This window comes from Tachyglossus aculeatus, chromosome 18, assembly GCF_015852505.1.
Source record: "Tachyglossus aculeatus isolate mTacAcu1 chromosome 18, mTacAcu1.pri, whole genome shotgun sequence".
Taxonomy (NCBI): domain Eukaryota; kingdom Metazoa; phylum Chordata; class Mammalia; order Monotremata; family Tachyglossidae; genus Tachyglossus; species Tachyglossus aculeatus.
Window position 1 is genome coordinate 34193340 of NC_052083.1, and position 18347 is coordinate 34211686.

At 42.3% G+C, this 18347-nt stretch overlaps 1 protein-coding gene across 1 annotated transcript in view; it reads left to right on the top strand.

Moving 5' to 3' along the window:
* Positions 1-16632, top strand: part of BRWD1 (bromodomain and WD repeat domain containing 1) — an 85418-nt gene extending 68786 nt beyond the window's left edge. The window contains exon 42 of the mRNA XM_038760134.1: positions 14038-16632. Coding sequence (XP_038616062.1) covers positions 14038-15155 — 1118 coding nt within the window. The 3' untranslated portion in view covers positions 15156-16632. The remainder of the gene's footprint in view (positions 1-14037) is intronic.
* Positions 16633-18347: the final 1715 nt, after the last annotated feature.

Below are 18347 nucleotides of genomic sequence, written 5' to 3' on the forward strand. Positions count from 1 at the left end.
GAGCATTCTATTTTAGATCTTCCGGATTCCCGGATACCATTTGGGTCACTTACCTCCAGCCAACACCACTGCGGGTCGAAGGGGTTGCATCTCCTGGTGTCCACCAACCTAAGCTAGGCACCATCTCACTTCCTAGCTTTCGTTACCACTGCATCAAGAGTGCTTATTTGCAAATGCAAATAAGGACTCTCCCAGACAATATTCCGAATTAAATGTTCTGTGGACTCAGATTCCTTTACAAACCAAAATGTTTCTTACTACCTCTTAAAGGTTTTAACTAGAAGAATGCTGTAGTAAGAAGCACTAAACTGTGTTTTATTTCATTCTGTGATCATGCAGATGTGTCTGGCAAAGGTAAGTTATGAAGTACATAGTTAAGTTGAACAAAATGATAGCCAAGAAGTATCAGTTCTAAACCACTGTGGAGTTAATACTCAGGGCTTGGTTTAGTCTTTCTGTTACTGTTCTATTTTAAACTTTAGGCGAGTTGCACACACTGCTTTGTTGATCAGATCTCTAAAGTAGAGATTTTAAAAAAAAATTGTTCTTGTAGAGCAGACTTGAATTCCCGTACATTATCTTATACCACCCCAACCTCTTTTTACGTGAAACTTGAAATTTAAACTAAGCAGGATTGTGTATTCTTGGTTTTTAGGTTTTCCTTTTTTTAAAAAAAGAAATAAACGAATGTGGTGTGTCAGACATGAAGTGATCCAAGAGCAACAGTACTGTAAACTTGAAATTGCAGACTAAACTGTTGTAATTGAAAAGAGAAGAAAATGGTGCTATGAACAGGTTCAGGCTTTAATTTTATTTTTTTTCTAACTTTAAAAAAAAATGTTGTGTGGCTTTTTTTTTTTTCCCCCCAAACTTGACTTTTCTATGTGAGGACCGTAATTTGCTTTGTTTCAAGTGATTGAAATCATAAACGTCAAATGCAAAATAACGGTTTGAGGATTGTTTCATTTTCATCCGTGAGGTCCAAGCTGTTTAGCTCGAAGCTTTCCCAGAAAGTTTCATTGTTAAGTCTTCTCCTTAAGAAAGATAAAAATGGAAACTTTCCTAGGGTTGGCTGCAGTGAACGTGATCTGGATTAGGTTCCAACACCCAGAAGTAGGTGCCAGGCCAAATAACAAACGGGCTCAGGAAAGTGGCCTAACATCCCAGGCTTCCAGAAGGAGCTGTGATCATGCCCCGTCCCAGACGTAGACTGGTGGGTTGTGCTGTGGAAAGTCAACTTCTGGTAGAGCTTAACACAGTGTCATGTGAATTTTATACCCATTCCTGGAAAGATTCACTTCATTCCTTGTATTGTAGTATAAGTATTAGTGTTTACAGACAGTATTTCAGGTGTTGTTTTTGTTGTTATTATTGCTAAAGTTTGTTAAGCACTTGTAGTGGGCCTAGTACTGTACTGACTTCTAGGCCCATTACGAGTGCTTAATAAAGCAATTGAGAAGATATAAATTGAAGGCAGACCCAGCCCACATGATCACAATCTAGAGAGGAAGATTCATGATCAGGGCATTGCTGTGTGACTTCTTGAATTCCATACTTTTTTTTTTTATCTTCGCAAGCTATTTGGTCCCACCCTTCCCTATAATAAACGTCAGACGCTATATTCAAAAATGCCAGAAAATAATACAAGCCTTAGCTAGCTGCTGACAACTCATATGACTCCTTAAAAGTTTGAAGTAACACCTAAGTCTGTTTCTGAGAACTGGATCATTATTCTTGGATAATACTATTGATATCTTGGAAATCAGCTGAGATTGGTAAAGTCGTTGTTCTCAAAGACTCTAGTTCTCTCTGAAACAGTCTTTCAAGTTTTCTGCTTGTCCCTCTCTGACCACGTCACACCATTCCAGTGTAGAGTCTAGGGGAGATGGATGAATGAAGTTTGTGCTGTTTCTCTTTGGTCCCACCCTTCCCTATAATAAATGTCAGGCGCTATATTCAAAAATGCCAGAAAATAATACAAGCCTTAGCTAGCTGCTGACAACTCATATGACTCCTTAAAAGTTTGAAGTAACACCTAAGTCTGTTTCTGAGAACTGGATCATTATTCTTGGATAATACTATTGATATCTTGGAAATCAGCTGAGATTGGTAAAGTCGTTGTTCTCAAAGACTCTAGTTCTCTCTGAAACAGTCTTTCAAGTTTTCTGCTTGTCCCTCTCTGACCACGTCACACCATTCCAGTGTAGAGTCTAGGGGAGATGGATGAATGAAGTTTGTGCTGTTTCTCTTTGGTCCCACCCTTCCCTATAATAAATGTCAGGCGCTATATTCAAAAATGCCAGAAAATAATACAGGCCTTAGCTAGCTGCTGACAACTCATATGACTCCTTTAAAGTTTGAAGTAACACCTGAGTCTGAACTGGATCATTATTCTTGGATAATACTATTGATATCTTGGAAATCAGCTGAGATTGGTGAAGTCTTTGTTCTCAAAGACTCTAGTTCTCTCTGAAACAGTCTTTCAAGTTTTCTGCTTGTCCCTCTCTGACCACATCACACCATTCCAGTGTAGAGTCTAGGGGAGATGGATGAATGAAGTTTGTGCTGTTTCTCTTTGGTCCCACCCTTCCCTATAATAAATGTCAGGCGCTATATTCAAAAATGCCAGAAAATAATACAAGCCTTAGCTGCTGACAACTCGTATGACTCCTTAAAAGCTTGAAGTAACACCTAAGTCTGTTTCTGAGAACTGGATCATTATTCTTGGATAATACTATTGATATCTTGGAAATCAGCTGAGATTGGTAAAGTCGTTGTTCTCAAAGACTCTAGTTCTCTCTGAAACAGTCTTTCAAGTTTTCTGCTTGTCCCTCTCTGACCACATCACACCATTCCAGTGTAGAGTCTAGGGGAGATGGATGAATGAAGTTTGTGCTGTTTCTCTTGGCAACAGGGGCTCGTAGGTAGGCTCACTCTGGGGAGTGGGGTGGGTGAAATCAAGGGTCCTCCCTGGCTTGAGGAGTTGGGATTCCCAGGTCTCTGACAAATTTTGACTTGTCTGATCTGGGCTGAAAGACTCCACATGGTGGCTTTTGGGGCTGGTTAGCTTGTTGAATAATAATGGTATTAAGCATTTTCTATGTGCTAAGCACTGGGGTTGATACAAGGTGATTAGGTCAGACATAGTCTGACCCATTTGTCCCTGTCCCATTTGGGGCTCACAGCCTAATTAGGAGGGAGTAGGATTTAGTCCCCATTTTATACAAGGTAATTAGGTCAGACATAGTCCCTGTCCCATTTGAGGCTCACAGCCTAATTAGGAGGGAGTAGGATTTAGTCCCCATTTTACAGATGAGGAAGCTGAGGCACAGGGAAATAAAGTGATTTGCCCAACAGGCCAGTGGTGGAGATGAGATGAGAACCCAGGTCGTCTGACTCATAGGCTCCTGCTCTTTCCGTTCTCCCTCAAGCAATTAGTGCAGTGTTCTGCCTATAATAAACACTTAATAAATGGTAGAGGAGCTCCTGAATAGCAGTCTCAAACTTTTATTCGTCATCATAACTGTGGGATTTAAGAACCTATGTGCCAAGTTCTATAAAGCTGTGTGATTTTGGGCAAGTCATTTAACTTCTCTGTGCCTTAGTTACCTCATTTGTAAAATGGGGATTAGGACTGTGAGCCCCATGTGGGACAACCTGATCACCTTGTATCCTCCCCAGCGCTTAGAACAGTGCTTTGCACATAGTAAGCGCTTAACAAATGCCATCATTATTATTATTACAAAGGACTAGGGGAGATTAAAGGTAATCAGGTCAGATCCAGTCCTGGAGAGCCGGTAAGGAGGGAGAACGGATATTGAATCCCCATTTCACAGATCATCCAGCTGAAATGCAATTGGGGAATATAAAAACTGAAAAGGGCAGTGCTTCAGCTGCTTCCAAACCTGTTCACGTTGCGGTCACCAATGCCGCGGCCCCCATTCTGTCCAGCAGCTCGCATCTCAGTTGAAAGAGCACGGGCTTTGGAGTCAGAGGTCATGGGTTCAAATGCCGACTCTGCCAGTTGTCAGCTGTGTGACTTTGCGCAAGTCACTTCTCTGTGCCTCAGTTCCCTCGTCTGTAAAATGAGGATTGAGACTGTGAGCCCCCTGTGGGACAACCTGATCCCCTTGTAACCTCCCCAGCGCTTAGAACAGTGCTTTGCACATAGTAAGCGCTTAAGAAATGCCATTATTATTATTATTATTATTATGAGAGAACTGCTGATTCACAGGGCTATGGATGTGGGCTTCTAGGAGCCGGTAGTGGTGAATAGAGCAGCCATAGTTTGGCAGAAGTAGGGCAGTGCTTTTTGAACAGAGGCTCCAGCTGCATTGTGAGATGGGGCAGGGCTGAAAACAGAGACCTCTACAAGTGGCAATTGAAGTAGCAAACCAAATGATATTTGCATGGGCTCAGAGAGGGGTTGTTCAAACCTAGTAGCCACGGTCACTGTGGCTGAAGTTGCTGCCACTGGTGAAGCACTATGTGCGGAAATATGCAATTGCCCATCGAGTCAATGTCCAGTGAAACGTGAAGGGTCTCCTGAAGCAGCCGTACAAAAAGCACCCCCCTGCACCACAATTGATGGCTGTTTCTGTTATGACTGAAAAGCCACCAGCACACTTGCCTACCCGTCAATACGGTAAGAAGGCAAGGTGGCCGAGTGATTAAACTTAGGTGTAATTAGCAAATCTAGTAAGGCTATAAATACTAAGCATATGCAAGAGCCAAGTCTGACGGGTAACTGTTAGCAATTTTCACGTGTATAGCAATAGACTGTTTGCATTATGGGAGGCAAGTTTGGGATTACTGAGCGTCCTCTCCGTAACTACCGCAATTCCTTTGGGCCATGCACTTTACCGAGTGCTGGGCTGGATACAAAGTAATGAGATCGGACACAATCTGTCTTCCAAATTCCACAGAGGAGTTAAGTAGTTTGCTCACACAGCAGGCAAGAGCCCCTCTAGATTGTGAGCCCATTGTTAGGTAGGGACTGTCTCCATATGTTGTCGACTTGTACTTCCCAAGCACTTAGTACAGTGCTCTGCACACAGTAAGTGCTCAATAAATACGATTGAATGAATGGCAAGTGGCAGAGCCACTTGGACTTTTAGGCCTGTGCTCTTTCCATTATGTTTCTTTTTCTTGATTTGTTTTCCATGGTATTTAAGCTCTTACCATGGACCGTGCACAATACTAAGTGCTGGGGCAGATACAAGCTAATCAGGTTGAACATAGGGCTCACAGTCTTAATCCCCATTTTACAAATGAGGTAACTGAGGCAGAAAAGTGAGTTGCCCAAGGTCACAGCAGACAAGTGGCAGAACTGGGATTATCCTTTGGACTCCCAAGTCTGTGCTCTACCCACTAGTCCATGCTGCTTCTAAATACCATCAAAGCTAATAAAAGTGTAAATGCCATGAATCCTAAAACAATTTCCCAAATATTTTTCTTTATCTTCACCAAGTGATGAAAACACTGTAGGTTTTAGAGTACTTGAGATGGAATAGGATTTCTGGTAGATTCAAACAATAGGATCAATTTCCCAGGCCCCATGTTTGCCCTTGATAGAAGTTAAGTATTTCAGGATAAGCGTGAATTATTTCAGGCCACCAGGGCACTAGTTTATACATTGCATCCATGTGTGAATAATGAATAGGGCAGTGCAGTAAATGGGAGGAATATTAAATCTTTTAATTTGCTAGGGGTCCAACTTGTCTGAATTGTGACTAGTTGGGGGGTGATCTTGGATGCCAGGAAAATGGGCTGAATTTTACTAACAAGGCTGGCGGAGTTAGCTCAGGCTGGAGATGTAGAACTTTGTTTTAATTAAATTGTATTGGATAATAATAATGATGGCATTTGTTAAGCACTTACTATGTGCAGAGCACTGTTCTAAGTTCTAGGTAAAGGTGGTGCAAATTCCTTTTCTCCCTCATACTTAGGATTGTAAGCCCCAAGTGGGACAGGGACTGTCGTATCTGATTATCTCGTGTCTATCCTAGTGCTTGGAACATAGCACTTAACAATAATTACTATTATCATTGTCATTATTTTTAAAATAGCGCCACTTTTCTGGCTCACAAAATTTGCCTCCAGAGAACCCCTATAACTCTTCTAAATGGGAGAACACAAATCATCCTGTTAAAGAGTGTAAACCCAAGGGCAGAGGAATTTTTCTGGGGTTTCTGTTGTATTTTCCCAAGTCTTAATAGTAGTCTTAGTAATAATCATGAGGGCATTGAGTGCTTACAAGGTGCTAAGTAGCATGCTAAACATCAAGGTAGGTAAAAGATAATCAGATTAGACTTGGTCTCTGTCCCATACTGAGCTCACAGTCTAACAAGTAGGGAGATGTATATCATCCCCCAAAATACAGGTGAGGAAACTCACATAGAATGGATTGTTGTGATATGCCACTATTAGCTTATCCTTTGGGATCGTTGGCTACACCCCATTCTTGCTGCCATAAAGGAGGACACATCTCTGCTGCCTCTCTCGCTTATGTGCACAAGACACACTGCTTCAATGAAACACCTGCAGACGTCTCTTGCCACCACCAAGTTGGAAGCTTGGCCAAAAATGAACTGATCTTTGCAAGACCCAGTCTACCAGGAGAATTTAATTTTAAGCAATAAGTGCATAATAAGCTTATGGTTCTATTCTTGCCATTACATTGTTAGCCACCTACATTGACACTTTACTGAAATTGTCATTTTCATCTTGAAAAATTTCAGCTCTTTTAATACTCTCCTGCAGATTTTGGTCATGTTTCTAAATGATGAGAGTTACCTTTTACAATGTAATGACATCTCTCTCAACTGACAGGGCTAGCTCCATATTCACACCTGAACTTCAGTTTTTCATCCTCCTTATATTTTGAAAATACGGAGTAAATGCATTTAGCTGCCTTAACCCCACCAATGAAAAAAAACAACTTTTCAGTGAAGCAGTATGGCCTAGTGGATAGAGCGTGGGCCTGGGCATCAAAAGGACCAGGGTTATAATCCTGACTCCACTTACTGCCGTGTGACCTTGGGTAAGTCACTTAACTTCTCTGGGACTCAGTAACCTCATCTGTAAAATAGAGATTCAGGCTGTGAGCCCCATGTGGAACATGGGTTGTGTCCATCCTGATTATATTTATCCAGCTCTGAGAAACAGCAACAAAAAAATTAGTGTTTTTAGTTTGTGGGCTTTTGCTCATTGTGGCATCTTCTGAACACATACAAGATGATATGTCTATTAGTCGAGACTTGCTGTTTGTTTATTTTGGAAATGAGGTTGAAACTGTAGTAGTGATTCCATTTGGGTGTTTGCATGCTGTCCTTACTCTGTATTAACGAAAACATTGAGAGTTGTCTATAGATTGGAGAGGTGGAGGAATTTCAGATCTGAAATTGTGTCCACTTTGATCATATGAGATGTTCTAGGCATATCTATTTGAATGTCAAGTGCACTATGAGTCCCATTTGTTTGGAAAACTAGGGTGCGCGTAGAGTTTGAGGGGTAACCATTTTCACTGTAGGGATGGGTTGAAGGGAGGGAACAGGAGCCAAGCCAAGCCAAGATGAGGGAAAACTCACACAGTCTGGGACTCCAGGTGAATCAGGATCCATTCGGGTCTCAATATCACCCCCAGCACCCCACCACCTTGGCTTCCATCAGTCTATCTCATTCCAAGCCATACACACTAGTTTTAGGGTTTTATAAGAAACAGTGCTGCCTAATGGAAAGAGCATGGGCGTGGTAACTACCCCGAGATATCGGGATTCTAATCCTGTCACCTCTGCTTATGTGCTATGATCTTGGGCAAGTTATTTAAAAATTCTTTGTGCCTCAGTTTCTTCAAATATAAAATGAGGATCAAACCTGTTATTCCCTCAGACTGCAAACTCCATCTGGGACAGGGCCTGTCTGATCGGATTAGCATATCTACCCCAGCACATAGTACAATGCTTGGCACATAGCAAGTACTTAATATCACTATTATGGCAGTTGAGGTGTTATTTAGGTATTTACTATGTACCAAGCACTGTTGAGGCTTTATAATAATAATTAAGCCTCAGCTGATTTTCTTTTTCCAGATTTGAGTTTCCAGACATACAGGTTTTACTCAGATATGGAATACTTGGATAAATATTGTAGTAAAAAGACATGCATATTGGAGAGGGAGAGAGAATGTCCTTGCTAATTAAGCATGAATATCTTATGTCCCCTTCACAGACTCATCTTAAACTGAAATGAGAGCCTTCTAGACCACCTTTCCTATAGTCAATCAATAGTATTTATTGGGCACGTACTCTGTATAGAGCACTCTATTAAAAGGTTGGTTGAGTTCAGTAGTTAGACACAATAAAGGATTTTATAATCTAGTGGATTCCTACATTTTCCTGCTTGTGATTCTTCCAAAGATGTACTGCAGTGCCATAAAGGACCATATTTAGTATTTTAGGTGTGTGTCTTAAACAGTGGAAGGAAAGTGGAAGTATTCCGTATTAAGCAGGGCAAATGAATCGTCCGTTTTCCCTGAAGAAATAGGGAAAATGAATTCGTTTATTTTACATGTGTAGACACTGAATGGAAGTGGTTTCCAAAATAATAAGTACAGTGAAATGAAAACTGGCAAAAGCACAGTAACAGGCCTGAATGTAGGAAATATGGAAGGCTGAATAGCTGCAGCGCTTTTATCAAATTTGGTTTGGGGTTTCTGCAAGTTCCCAAGATCCCTGCTGGTGATTGATGTTGGCCTCTTCGCTGAACCTGAACCAGCTTTAGGGCTGGTCTGCTGCCTTTTAGAGTGGGGCTGGGGCCGACTACCTCGAAAGGCAAGGGTCAGGGAACTGGGGGTGCTAATGGCACCTCTTCTCTTGTATGCCTCCCCAAAAGTGAAATTGGAAGGAGAGGAAACTGTGACTGGAGAAACTTGAGAACTACTGAAGGGTGGGAAGGCAGGGAGAAAAAGCCTCACCTCTTCTCTTACATGCCTCCCCAAAAGTGAAACTGGAAGGAGAGGAAATTGTGACTGGAGAAACTTGAGAACTACTGAAGGGTTGGAAGGCAGGGAGAAAAAGCCTCACCTCTTCTCTTAAATGCCTCCCCAAAAGTGAAATTGGAAGGAGAGGAAGTTGTGACTGGAGAAACTTGAGAACTACTGAAGGGTTGGAAGGCAGGGAGAAAAAGCCTCACCTCTTCTCTTATATGCCTCCCCAAAAGTGAAACTGGGAGGAGAGGAAATTGTGACTGGAGAAACTTGAGAACTACTGAAGGGTTGGAAGGCAGGGAGAAAAAGCCTCACCTCTTCTCTTATATGCCTCCCCAAAAGTGATACTGGGAGGAGAGGAAATTGTGACTGGAGAAACTTGAGAACTACTGAAGGGTTGGAAGGCAGGGAGAAAAAGCCTCACCTCTTCTCTTATATGCCTCCCCAAAAGTGAAACTGGAAGGAGAGGAAATTGTGACTGGAGAAACTTGAGAACTTCTGAAGGGTTGGAAGGCAGGGAGAAAAAGCCTCACCTCTTCTCTTATATGCCTCCCCAAAAGTGAAATTGGAAGGAGAGGAAATTGTGACTGGAGAAACTTGAGGACTACTGAAGGGTTGGAAGTCAGGGAGAAAAAGCCTATGGAAGAAACAAAACATTCAGGAATCCCTTAGATTTTACCAGTAGGTCTTCACATCTTGCAAGGGAGTTTATTTTCACAAAGCATTTTTTTTCTACAGCCAGTTGGGTTTACATTTCCTAAATCAACACCAAGATTTAAACGCAATTTGCAGCTTTTCCTAATATTTCTATGTATTTACACATTTTATGGTATTAGGCGCTTACCCTGTGTCAGGCATTGTACTAAGCGCTGGGGTCGATACAAGCTAATCAGGTTGGATACAGGCCATGTCCCACATGGGGCTCATACTTAATCCCCATTTTACAGATGAGGTAAATTGGGCAGAGAGAAGCTAAATGACTTGCCCGAGGTCACAGTCACAGAGCAGACTATTATATTCTCCCAAGGGGTTAGTACAGTGCTCTACATACAGTAAGCACTCAATAAATACGATTGAATCCATGAATCCCAGGTCCACTGTCCACTAGGCCATGCTGCTTCTCAACACTGCTTTTTCAATACTGAGGAGAATGGGTCATAAATTCAGTGCAGTATTATACCCATTCTCTCCCCCTAAAGTTAGTATTGCCGTGCTGCTTCTCAACACTGCTTTTTCAACACTGAGGAGGATGGGTCATAAATTCAGTTCAGTATTATACCCATTCTCTCCCCCTAAAAGACTGAAAGTTAGTACTGCTTCTTGGGGACTTGAGCTAGGACTGACGTTCTAAATAAATTCTAAATAAACATAGTTTTTTGTGGCTCTCTTTAAGATCAATTTTATGAAGGGAATGTGGGTGACACAGAAGACTTGCCAGATATCCATACCTCACAAGAGAATGGAGATATAGCGTAACTGCTTAATTTATGAAAAAGGCTCTGGCAATTAATGTAACAACATTTTACATTAATAATGACTTTGGGTATGGTGGGGATACTAGCATTAGTAATGCCATCTCTCCACCTTCGTAACAAGTTTATTTGAAAGAGAAGCTTCAACTGCCAGCGTGGCTACCGGAACTACCAGAAGCAGCGTGGCTCAGTGGAAAGAGCATGGGCTTTGGAGTCAGAGGTCATGGGTTCAAATCCCGGCTCCGCCAACTGTCAGCTGTGTCTTTGAGCAAGTCACTTAACTTCTCTGTGCCTCAATTACCTCATCTGTAAAATGGGGATTAAACTGTGAGCCCCCCCCTGGGACAATCTGATCACCTTGTAAGCTCCCCGGCGCTTAGAACAGTGCTTTGCACATAGTAAGGGCTTAAATACCATCATTATTGTTATTACCAACAGCCTACTTACCTACTATTGCATGTCCCTAAGTCCTATCTCCAGTTTATGTTCTGGTCCTCTCTGAAGAAACCCTCAGGAGGGCTGCCACTTGAGTGCCGTAACTCACCCTATTTTGTGTACGGTTTTAAAGAGCAGGAGAATGATCTCAACTAGACTGTGGTGGCGATCCGTGCACACTTGTAACATCCTTGCCTCTGTCTATTCAGAGCTGAGTACCCACTTTCCACAATAGGGAGGAATCAAATCAGTTGAAATATAGAATGGGACGTCAACGGCTCTTTGACGGAAGAGGCAGCTGAGCAGGGCCCCGAAGTGCTGGCGGCCTAGTGTTCTTGTTCCTGCCCTGCTGTTGTCTGGGTAACACAACCCCTGTGGCCTTTGCCTTTCTCCCCTAGTAATGAGAAGAAAATGGGACATGTTACAAAAATCTACGGTGGTGGGATGAATCCAGCCCTTTCTCCCCAGAAAGGCGGGTGAGCTGAAGAAAACACAAAGGGACATCTCCACGGGCTGGCAGAGGAGGGGTGGGAAAATGGGACCGAATGTATTTGCAATCTGTTCGTGGACTCATGGGCTTCTGTGTGCAGCCAACGAACTTCTGTGCCCTTTTGATCCCTGAGCAAAAAGACTTTAAGGCACTTAGCTGAGTGCCTGGTCACTGATTGACTGCTTCGAGGAGGGAATCTGGGGAGCTGGGGTTGAGAGGAGGGAGCTTATTGTCCACGTAGGGTCTCGGAGGTCTTATGCTGTAGTAATGAGCGGGTTGGACTCATTTGTACCGTATCTTTATTTTTCAGTCGAATCTGTTCTTTAGTAATGGGAATGTTTGCCAAATACAATGTAACTACTGGTGAAATTTAAAAAAAAAAACTGCTTATGTGACAGGGGTCTGGAAATTCCACCTTCCTAATCAATGCTACTTATCGAGTGCATACTTAGAGTTCAATCCAATAGAGTTGGTATACAGGATCCCTGCCCTTAAGGAGCTTAACCGTCTAGAGCGGAAGACTCATTAAAATAAATTACAGGTAGGGGACATAGATTATAAGGATAGATTGCTAAGTGTTGTGGGGTTGTGGGTAGGATGAATAAGTAGAGTGGGAAGGTCTCAGATACTTTAAAGCGTTTGGACTATCCCCAAACCTTAATTGCCAAGTAGATGATTGGCCTTTTTTCCTACCTCTGTCAGCTCCTCCCTCAATTTAAGGTTCTTTACCATCATTGTGTGGGTGTGCACGTTTACAATACCTCACCTTTGTGGAACAGTGATTATTTTCATTGCCCTAAAGTGTAACAAAGACCAGGAACAGAAATGCTTTTAGGCTTCATCTTAGTGTCTGCAATCCCAGCTACCCCAATATGTCTGTCTCCCAGGAGCTGTTTTTCAACCTGTTCTTGGATTTATACATGGAGTATTATATTTAGTCTTTCAATTGAGAGCTAGCCCTTTCATGTGTATGTACGCTATGGACCCCATAGCATTAGGGGAGATAGCATGGTAGAGGGGATATCAGTCAAACGATGGTATTTATTCGCCCCAACCCCACCACACTTATGTTTGTATCTTTAAATTATTATAAATCACTCATATTAATGTCTGTCTCCCCCTTTAGACTTTAGGTTCATTACGGAGAGGGAACGTGTCTACTAATTCTTTGTACTGTACTCTCTCTCCTAGGCACTTAGAACAGTGCGCTGCACATCATCATCAATCGTATTTATTGAGCGCTTACTATGTGCAGAGCACTGTACTAAGCGCTTGGGAAGTACAAATTGGCAACATATAGAGACAGTCCCTACCCAACAGTGGGCTCACACATAGTAAGCGCTCAATAAATACGGCTGACTGAATGAAGAGTAAGCACTCAATAAGTACCATTGATTGATTAATATTTGTTAAGAGGGAGAATGGATTGAATCTCCATTTTACCATCTCTGCCCACAAGGAATCGTGGTGGCAGGGGCAAGGGCCAGAGTAGGAGAAGAAACCTGAGAGAGTTGGCTGTTTGAGGCGGGGGGGATCCTGAAGAATATGACTGCCAGCCTTTTCCCAAACTCTCCAGTGTTAGCCTTCACCCCATATCCCTGCTACTCTTAAACCGCCTCCCTCCTCAATCCTTCAGCTACACATCAGAGGGCTGCAGGATAGGTGTTGATTGGTTAGAATTCCATGGTAACTGATGAACATCCTTGCTGGCTTACTACGGGATATGCTAGTTGATCAATCAATCAGTGGTATTTGAGTTCTTACTGTGTGCAGAGCACTGTTCCAAGGACTCGGGTACGTATGATACAACAAACACATTCCCTGACCTCAAAGAGGTTATGGTCTGGAGGGGATGATGTATTACCATAGCTGACATGGGACACACTTCAATTATATTTCTATTAAAAAAAAAAACAGCTGCCTAAATGTAACACAAGCAATGAGTGAGTCTCAAAAGCCAGACTGTTTTGGCCTGATTTTCCCCTTTTAATATTAGTATCATTTGCCGCTAACACTCACTGACCGGTAATATAATGGGAGGGTTGAGTTGTGTAGGTAGGAAACTTTGAACTACGTTCGATATGCTTTCAAGGGATACCTGCCAAAGAATCCCAATATCCAGGAATACCCTAATCCTTGAAGGGTAATAGAGAAATAACCATTGTTTCAAGTATTGGTTATCTTTCTCCTGGTCCTGTACATAGAGGCTGAAATCATGGTTGGTGGTATTGGAATGCCTATTTCTCTGGAGAGGATTTGATCACTTATGCTTTTACTTTTCCTGGTTTAGCTATACTAGGAATGCCATTTCCAACTGTACTGCTATTTTTTAATGGCTTAAAATTTGGGACTCCTTCACCTTTGAATATTAGCATAAAAGACAGGCTGAGTTTTAAGTTCAAATATCCTTTTATGTTATACTATTCTAGAAGAGCAATCCGTGTATTCTTTGCACAAAAGAATTCCATCTGGATTTAAGTGGAAACACTTTCTGTGTTCTGCCTGCAAAAAAAGCCAAACACTGACATAAGCATCGCTTATGTATAGGAATTTTAGGATTCACGGTGGGGTATGTAAATAACTAGTAAATGTCCTTTCACTTCTGGAGAATTTAGCCCTTGTACTAACAGCAATTTTTACTCTCCACTTCTCAGAATCTGGTGTTGAAGAAAAGGCAGTCCCTAGAAAAATGAGGAAAAGAAAATGTGTGCTGAACCAGGAGGCCAGTGTGCAAATGACTAATGAAAGATTGAAAGCCAGAACGTTTACTGAGAAAGTTCCTCGAAGATGTGCTACTATCGCGGCAAATAAAATCAGAAAAATGAGCGACGTGAAGGAAGAGAACTCGAGCCCAGAAAGCATCTGCGTGAAAAGGAGTAGCCGAAAACTGCCCCATCGCACTGCCTCTGCGGCAGCGAGGAGAAGACTCCTGACTATCTCAGAGGAGAATGACTCCGCCTTTAGATACGACAGTGAACGAGAACAAGAGGACACTAATAGGGAAATGCATTCTCTGTCTGCTTCCGATCCTGGAAGCAAAAGATGCAGTAGTGGCTCTGAGAGGGAAAGGTCTGACTCTAAAAGCGCTTTGAAGGGGACCCAGAAGAGTTGGCCCGCTAATGGTCAGAAGTCACCGAGTGCTCAGGTGAAAGAGCCAGCGGCCAAAAACTACCCTTCAGAGGACGAAAGTGGGAAGAAAGCCCCCTGCCAGTCCACTTCGGCGCAAAAATCTACCCTGGAAACCAATTCTGGAGAGGACGAGTGTGGACCAGAGATCTGGAGTGACAGGAAAACAAGGCGAATGCCCCGACGGAAGGCTGCTACTCCTTCCAGGAGAAGAGCAAAAGCCTTGAATAAATGTTTGGACTCCACCAATTTCAAAGACAGAAGGTATTCCTGGCGCACGCGGAAGAAAGCTACCGCAAGGACTTCCAGCTCTCAGCCCGAGGCTAAGTGCTGTTCCCAGTTGGAATCTGGAAATAATTCGGACACCATCAATAACTGTGGTAATCCTGGAGGAATAAGCAAGAGGAAAAGAAGGGCTCAAGCCGGTGTTGCGAAGAAGGCACTTAAGCCTACTCGGCGTTCTAGGCGAAAGAGACGGCCCAGATTCAACCAGGACAATAACCATTGGGAGGATCTGGACTATATCAAATACAGAAGAGTTCCCCGACGATCAAAAATAAGAACTAGAAATCAAGGTAGAAGGACTGTGAGGTACAATGATGGGGATGATGACGACAGAGGTCTAGAGGTAGTGTGTTGGAAGTAGATGATTTTGAAAACTAGTTATTGAGCCAGTTATGTACTTGACAGTAACGGCATTGGAATTTGTGCTGAATGCTGGCTGCTTGATCTGTCCTCCAATTCAGGGAATATATTTCTATTTTTCTATGAAAAAGTTATGAGTGTGACTGAATCATAACTGTCCTTTTCTTGTTTCTACTTGCACTTGTGTCCCTCCCGGAGCAGCAGTTAGTGAGATGTCAAGATACGGCTCTTTGGGGGACAAGATTTAGTCTTTGCTAATTTGAAATTTACAAATCCGCTAACATCGAACAGCAGACATTATTGCCATGGGTGCTACATTGAATACTACCTAGGTCATCCATTTTTAGTGCTTTTAGGAAGTGAATTCTAGTACAGTAAATGTTACAAAACTTTATTCAGCAGTAACTTAGATGTGCACACAGCAGACATCTTATATAAGGTATTAAAAGGTGACTAGTGGTTGGCCATTAAGATCACTGGAAAATATCTAAGATTATGAAACCCATTACTTGGCTTTCTCCAACCAAGATTAATTTAAGTAGCTAGCTGCTGGTGATCGAGCTGAAAGATGACGTGTACTATTCTTAAAAAACAAAAACAAAAGACACCCAGTGGTTCAGGTTAGGTATTTTGCTGTAAGGAATTACTATCATCTCCATTTTGATTTATATCCTGGAAATTCACAACAGAAAATGCAGGCCCTACACTGTGGGACTTGGTTTTTTCACTTGAAATCCAGTTCAGAAATTTTGGGGTCAATGCTTATTTAAAATGAAAAGTTACGACTTTCTTAGCCCTAGGAGGCCAACATTCCAGAACGGTTTTTCATTGTCGCTTCTTCCAAGATCTCATGTTTGAGGATACGTTGCATAACTATCAGTGAGGATGGTACATTAATTCTCATCAACGCTCTTACAAAATAATCCCCCTCAAGGAGGATTTATGTTTGTTTTCACTCGGCAGAATTCCACCTAAAATGAAGGTAGGTGTGGATTGGTGGCATCCGAGAGAGAAAAAGAATGATCGATAAACTCTTCCAAAAGTGCTAATTTTTTGGCACTTGTATTTGAATTTTTTCAGTTTATGGTTCTTTTTGTGGGAAGGGGTGAAAGAGTTTACCCTTTTTTGAACAAGAATTAATACGTTTTAGATTGGATGCATCAGGAATCTCAGGAAGAAAGTTACGTATATATATTTTTTTCTGCACTCATCAGCCTCTCTCCCAAGTCTTCCCTCTGATTTTAGTATGTTACAGACTCTGATTTGAACAGATATATCATTCATGTCTTGATTAAGTGCTGAGCCTTAAATTGTCTGTCAACTTGAATGCCTTATATATTTCTGTTTAGTTGAAAGATTAACATGCTTATATTAGGCTTATGTAAATTTGTGCAATGACTTGCTCCCCTATGAGATTTCTGTTGAATTTATCCTGACCTAATATATAAATCCCTAATAAAAACACATTTCCAAGATAAGCCGGATTTCATGCAGAGTTTCTGAAAAGACACGTTTTAAGATGTCACATGCTGAAACCTTCAGGAGGTGGTTTAGACAGAACGGCGTAAATTAGGCGATCCAACAGAGGATTTGAAACGCTATAATGTAAAATTTGATTGCCCTATCTCTTAAAGTTGCCCTTCCAGTAATGAGAATTTAGCCAAATACCCCAACAACGGCAAGACCTAAGACCACTTGTGTCCGGCCAGAGCCCTGGGTCTCCCTAGGAGGTGTAGTATCCAAAATAAAAAATCACTCAAGATTGCCCAGAAATAATCCGAGACAGTTCAATCAATGGTATTCATTGAGCTCTTTACTGTATGGAGAGAAGCACCGTCGTAAATAATAATATTAATAATAATAATTGGCATTTGTTAAGCGCTTACTATGTGCAAAGCACCGTTCTAAGCGCTGGGGAGGATACAGGGTGATCAGGTTGGCCCACGTGGTGCTCACAGTCTTAATCCCCATTTTTACAGATGAACTGAGGCCCAAAGAAGTTAAGTGACTTGCCCAAGATCACACAGCAGACATGTGGCGGAGTCGGGATTCGAACCCATGACCTCGGACTCCAAAGCCCGGGCTCTTTCCACTGAGCCACGCTGCTTGGGAGAGTACGATACAACGGAGTTGGTAAAACGTTCATTGCCCACTGAGCCTTACGGCCTATGGTGTCCGCAGCGATAACTATTTGCAAAACTTTTCATCGCTTCTACCCATTTGATAGACAGATCCCTTGAGGCAGACTCTCATCAGAAGCCCTTAACGAATGTCAATAATTATTATTAGATTAGGAGACAGAGGAGGTTTAGAGAGTTGCCCAAGTTTACATAGCGGTCAGTGACCTCCTTACAGCCTGACAGCGCTAGGGAGGTTACAGGTTGATCAGGTTGTCCCACGGTTTTAACCCCCATTTTACAGATGAGGGAACTGAGGCACAGAGAAGTTAAGTGACTTGCCCAAAGTCACTCAGCTGACAATTGGCGGAGTCGGAATTTGAACCCATGACTTCTGACTCCAAAGTCCAGGCTCTTTCAACTGTCACGCTGTAACCTTCCCAGCGCTTAGAACAGTGCTTTGCGCATAGTAAGCGCTTAATAAATGCCATTATTATTATTGCTATTGTATTGTTTATTATTTAGTATGTTTGGTTTTGTTCTCTGTCTCCCCCTTTTAGACTGTGAGCCCACTGTTGGGTAGGGACTGTCTCTATATGTTGCCAACTTGGACTTCCCAAGCGCTTAGTACAGTGTTCTGCACACAGTAAGCGCTCAATAAATACGATTGATTGATTATTGTTATCATTATTGATGATGGTAGTATTTGTTAAGCGCTTACTATGTGCAAAGCACTGTTCTAAGCGCTGGGAAGGTTACAGCGTGACAACCTGTTGCCAACTTGTACTTCCCAAGCGCTTAGTCCAGTGCTCCGCACGCAGTAAGCGCTCAATAAGTATGATTGAATGAATGAATGAATATATGTTGCCAACTTGTCCTTCCCAAGCGCTTAGTCCAGTGCTCCGCACGCAGTAAGCGCTCAATAAATACGATTGAATGAATGAATGAATATATGTTGCCAACTTGTCCTTCCCAACTGCTTAGTCCAGTGCTCCGCACACAGTAAGCGCTCAATAAATAAGATTGAATGAATGAATATATGTTGCCAACTTGTCCTTCCCAAGCACTTAGTCCAG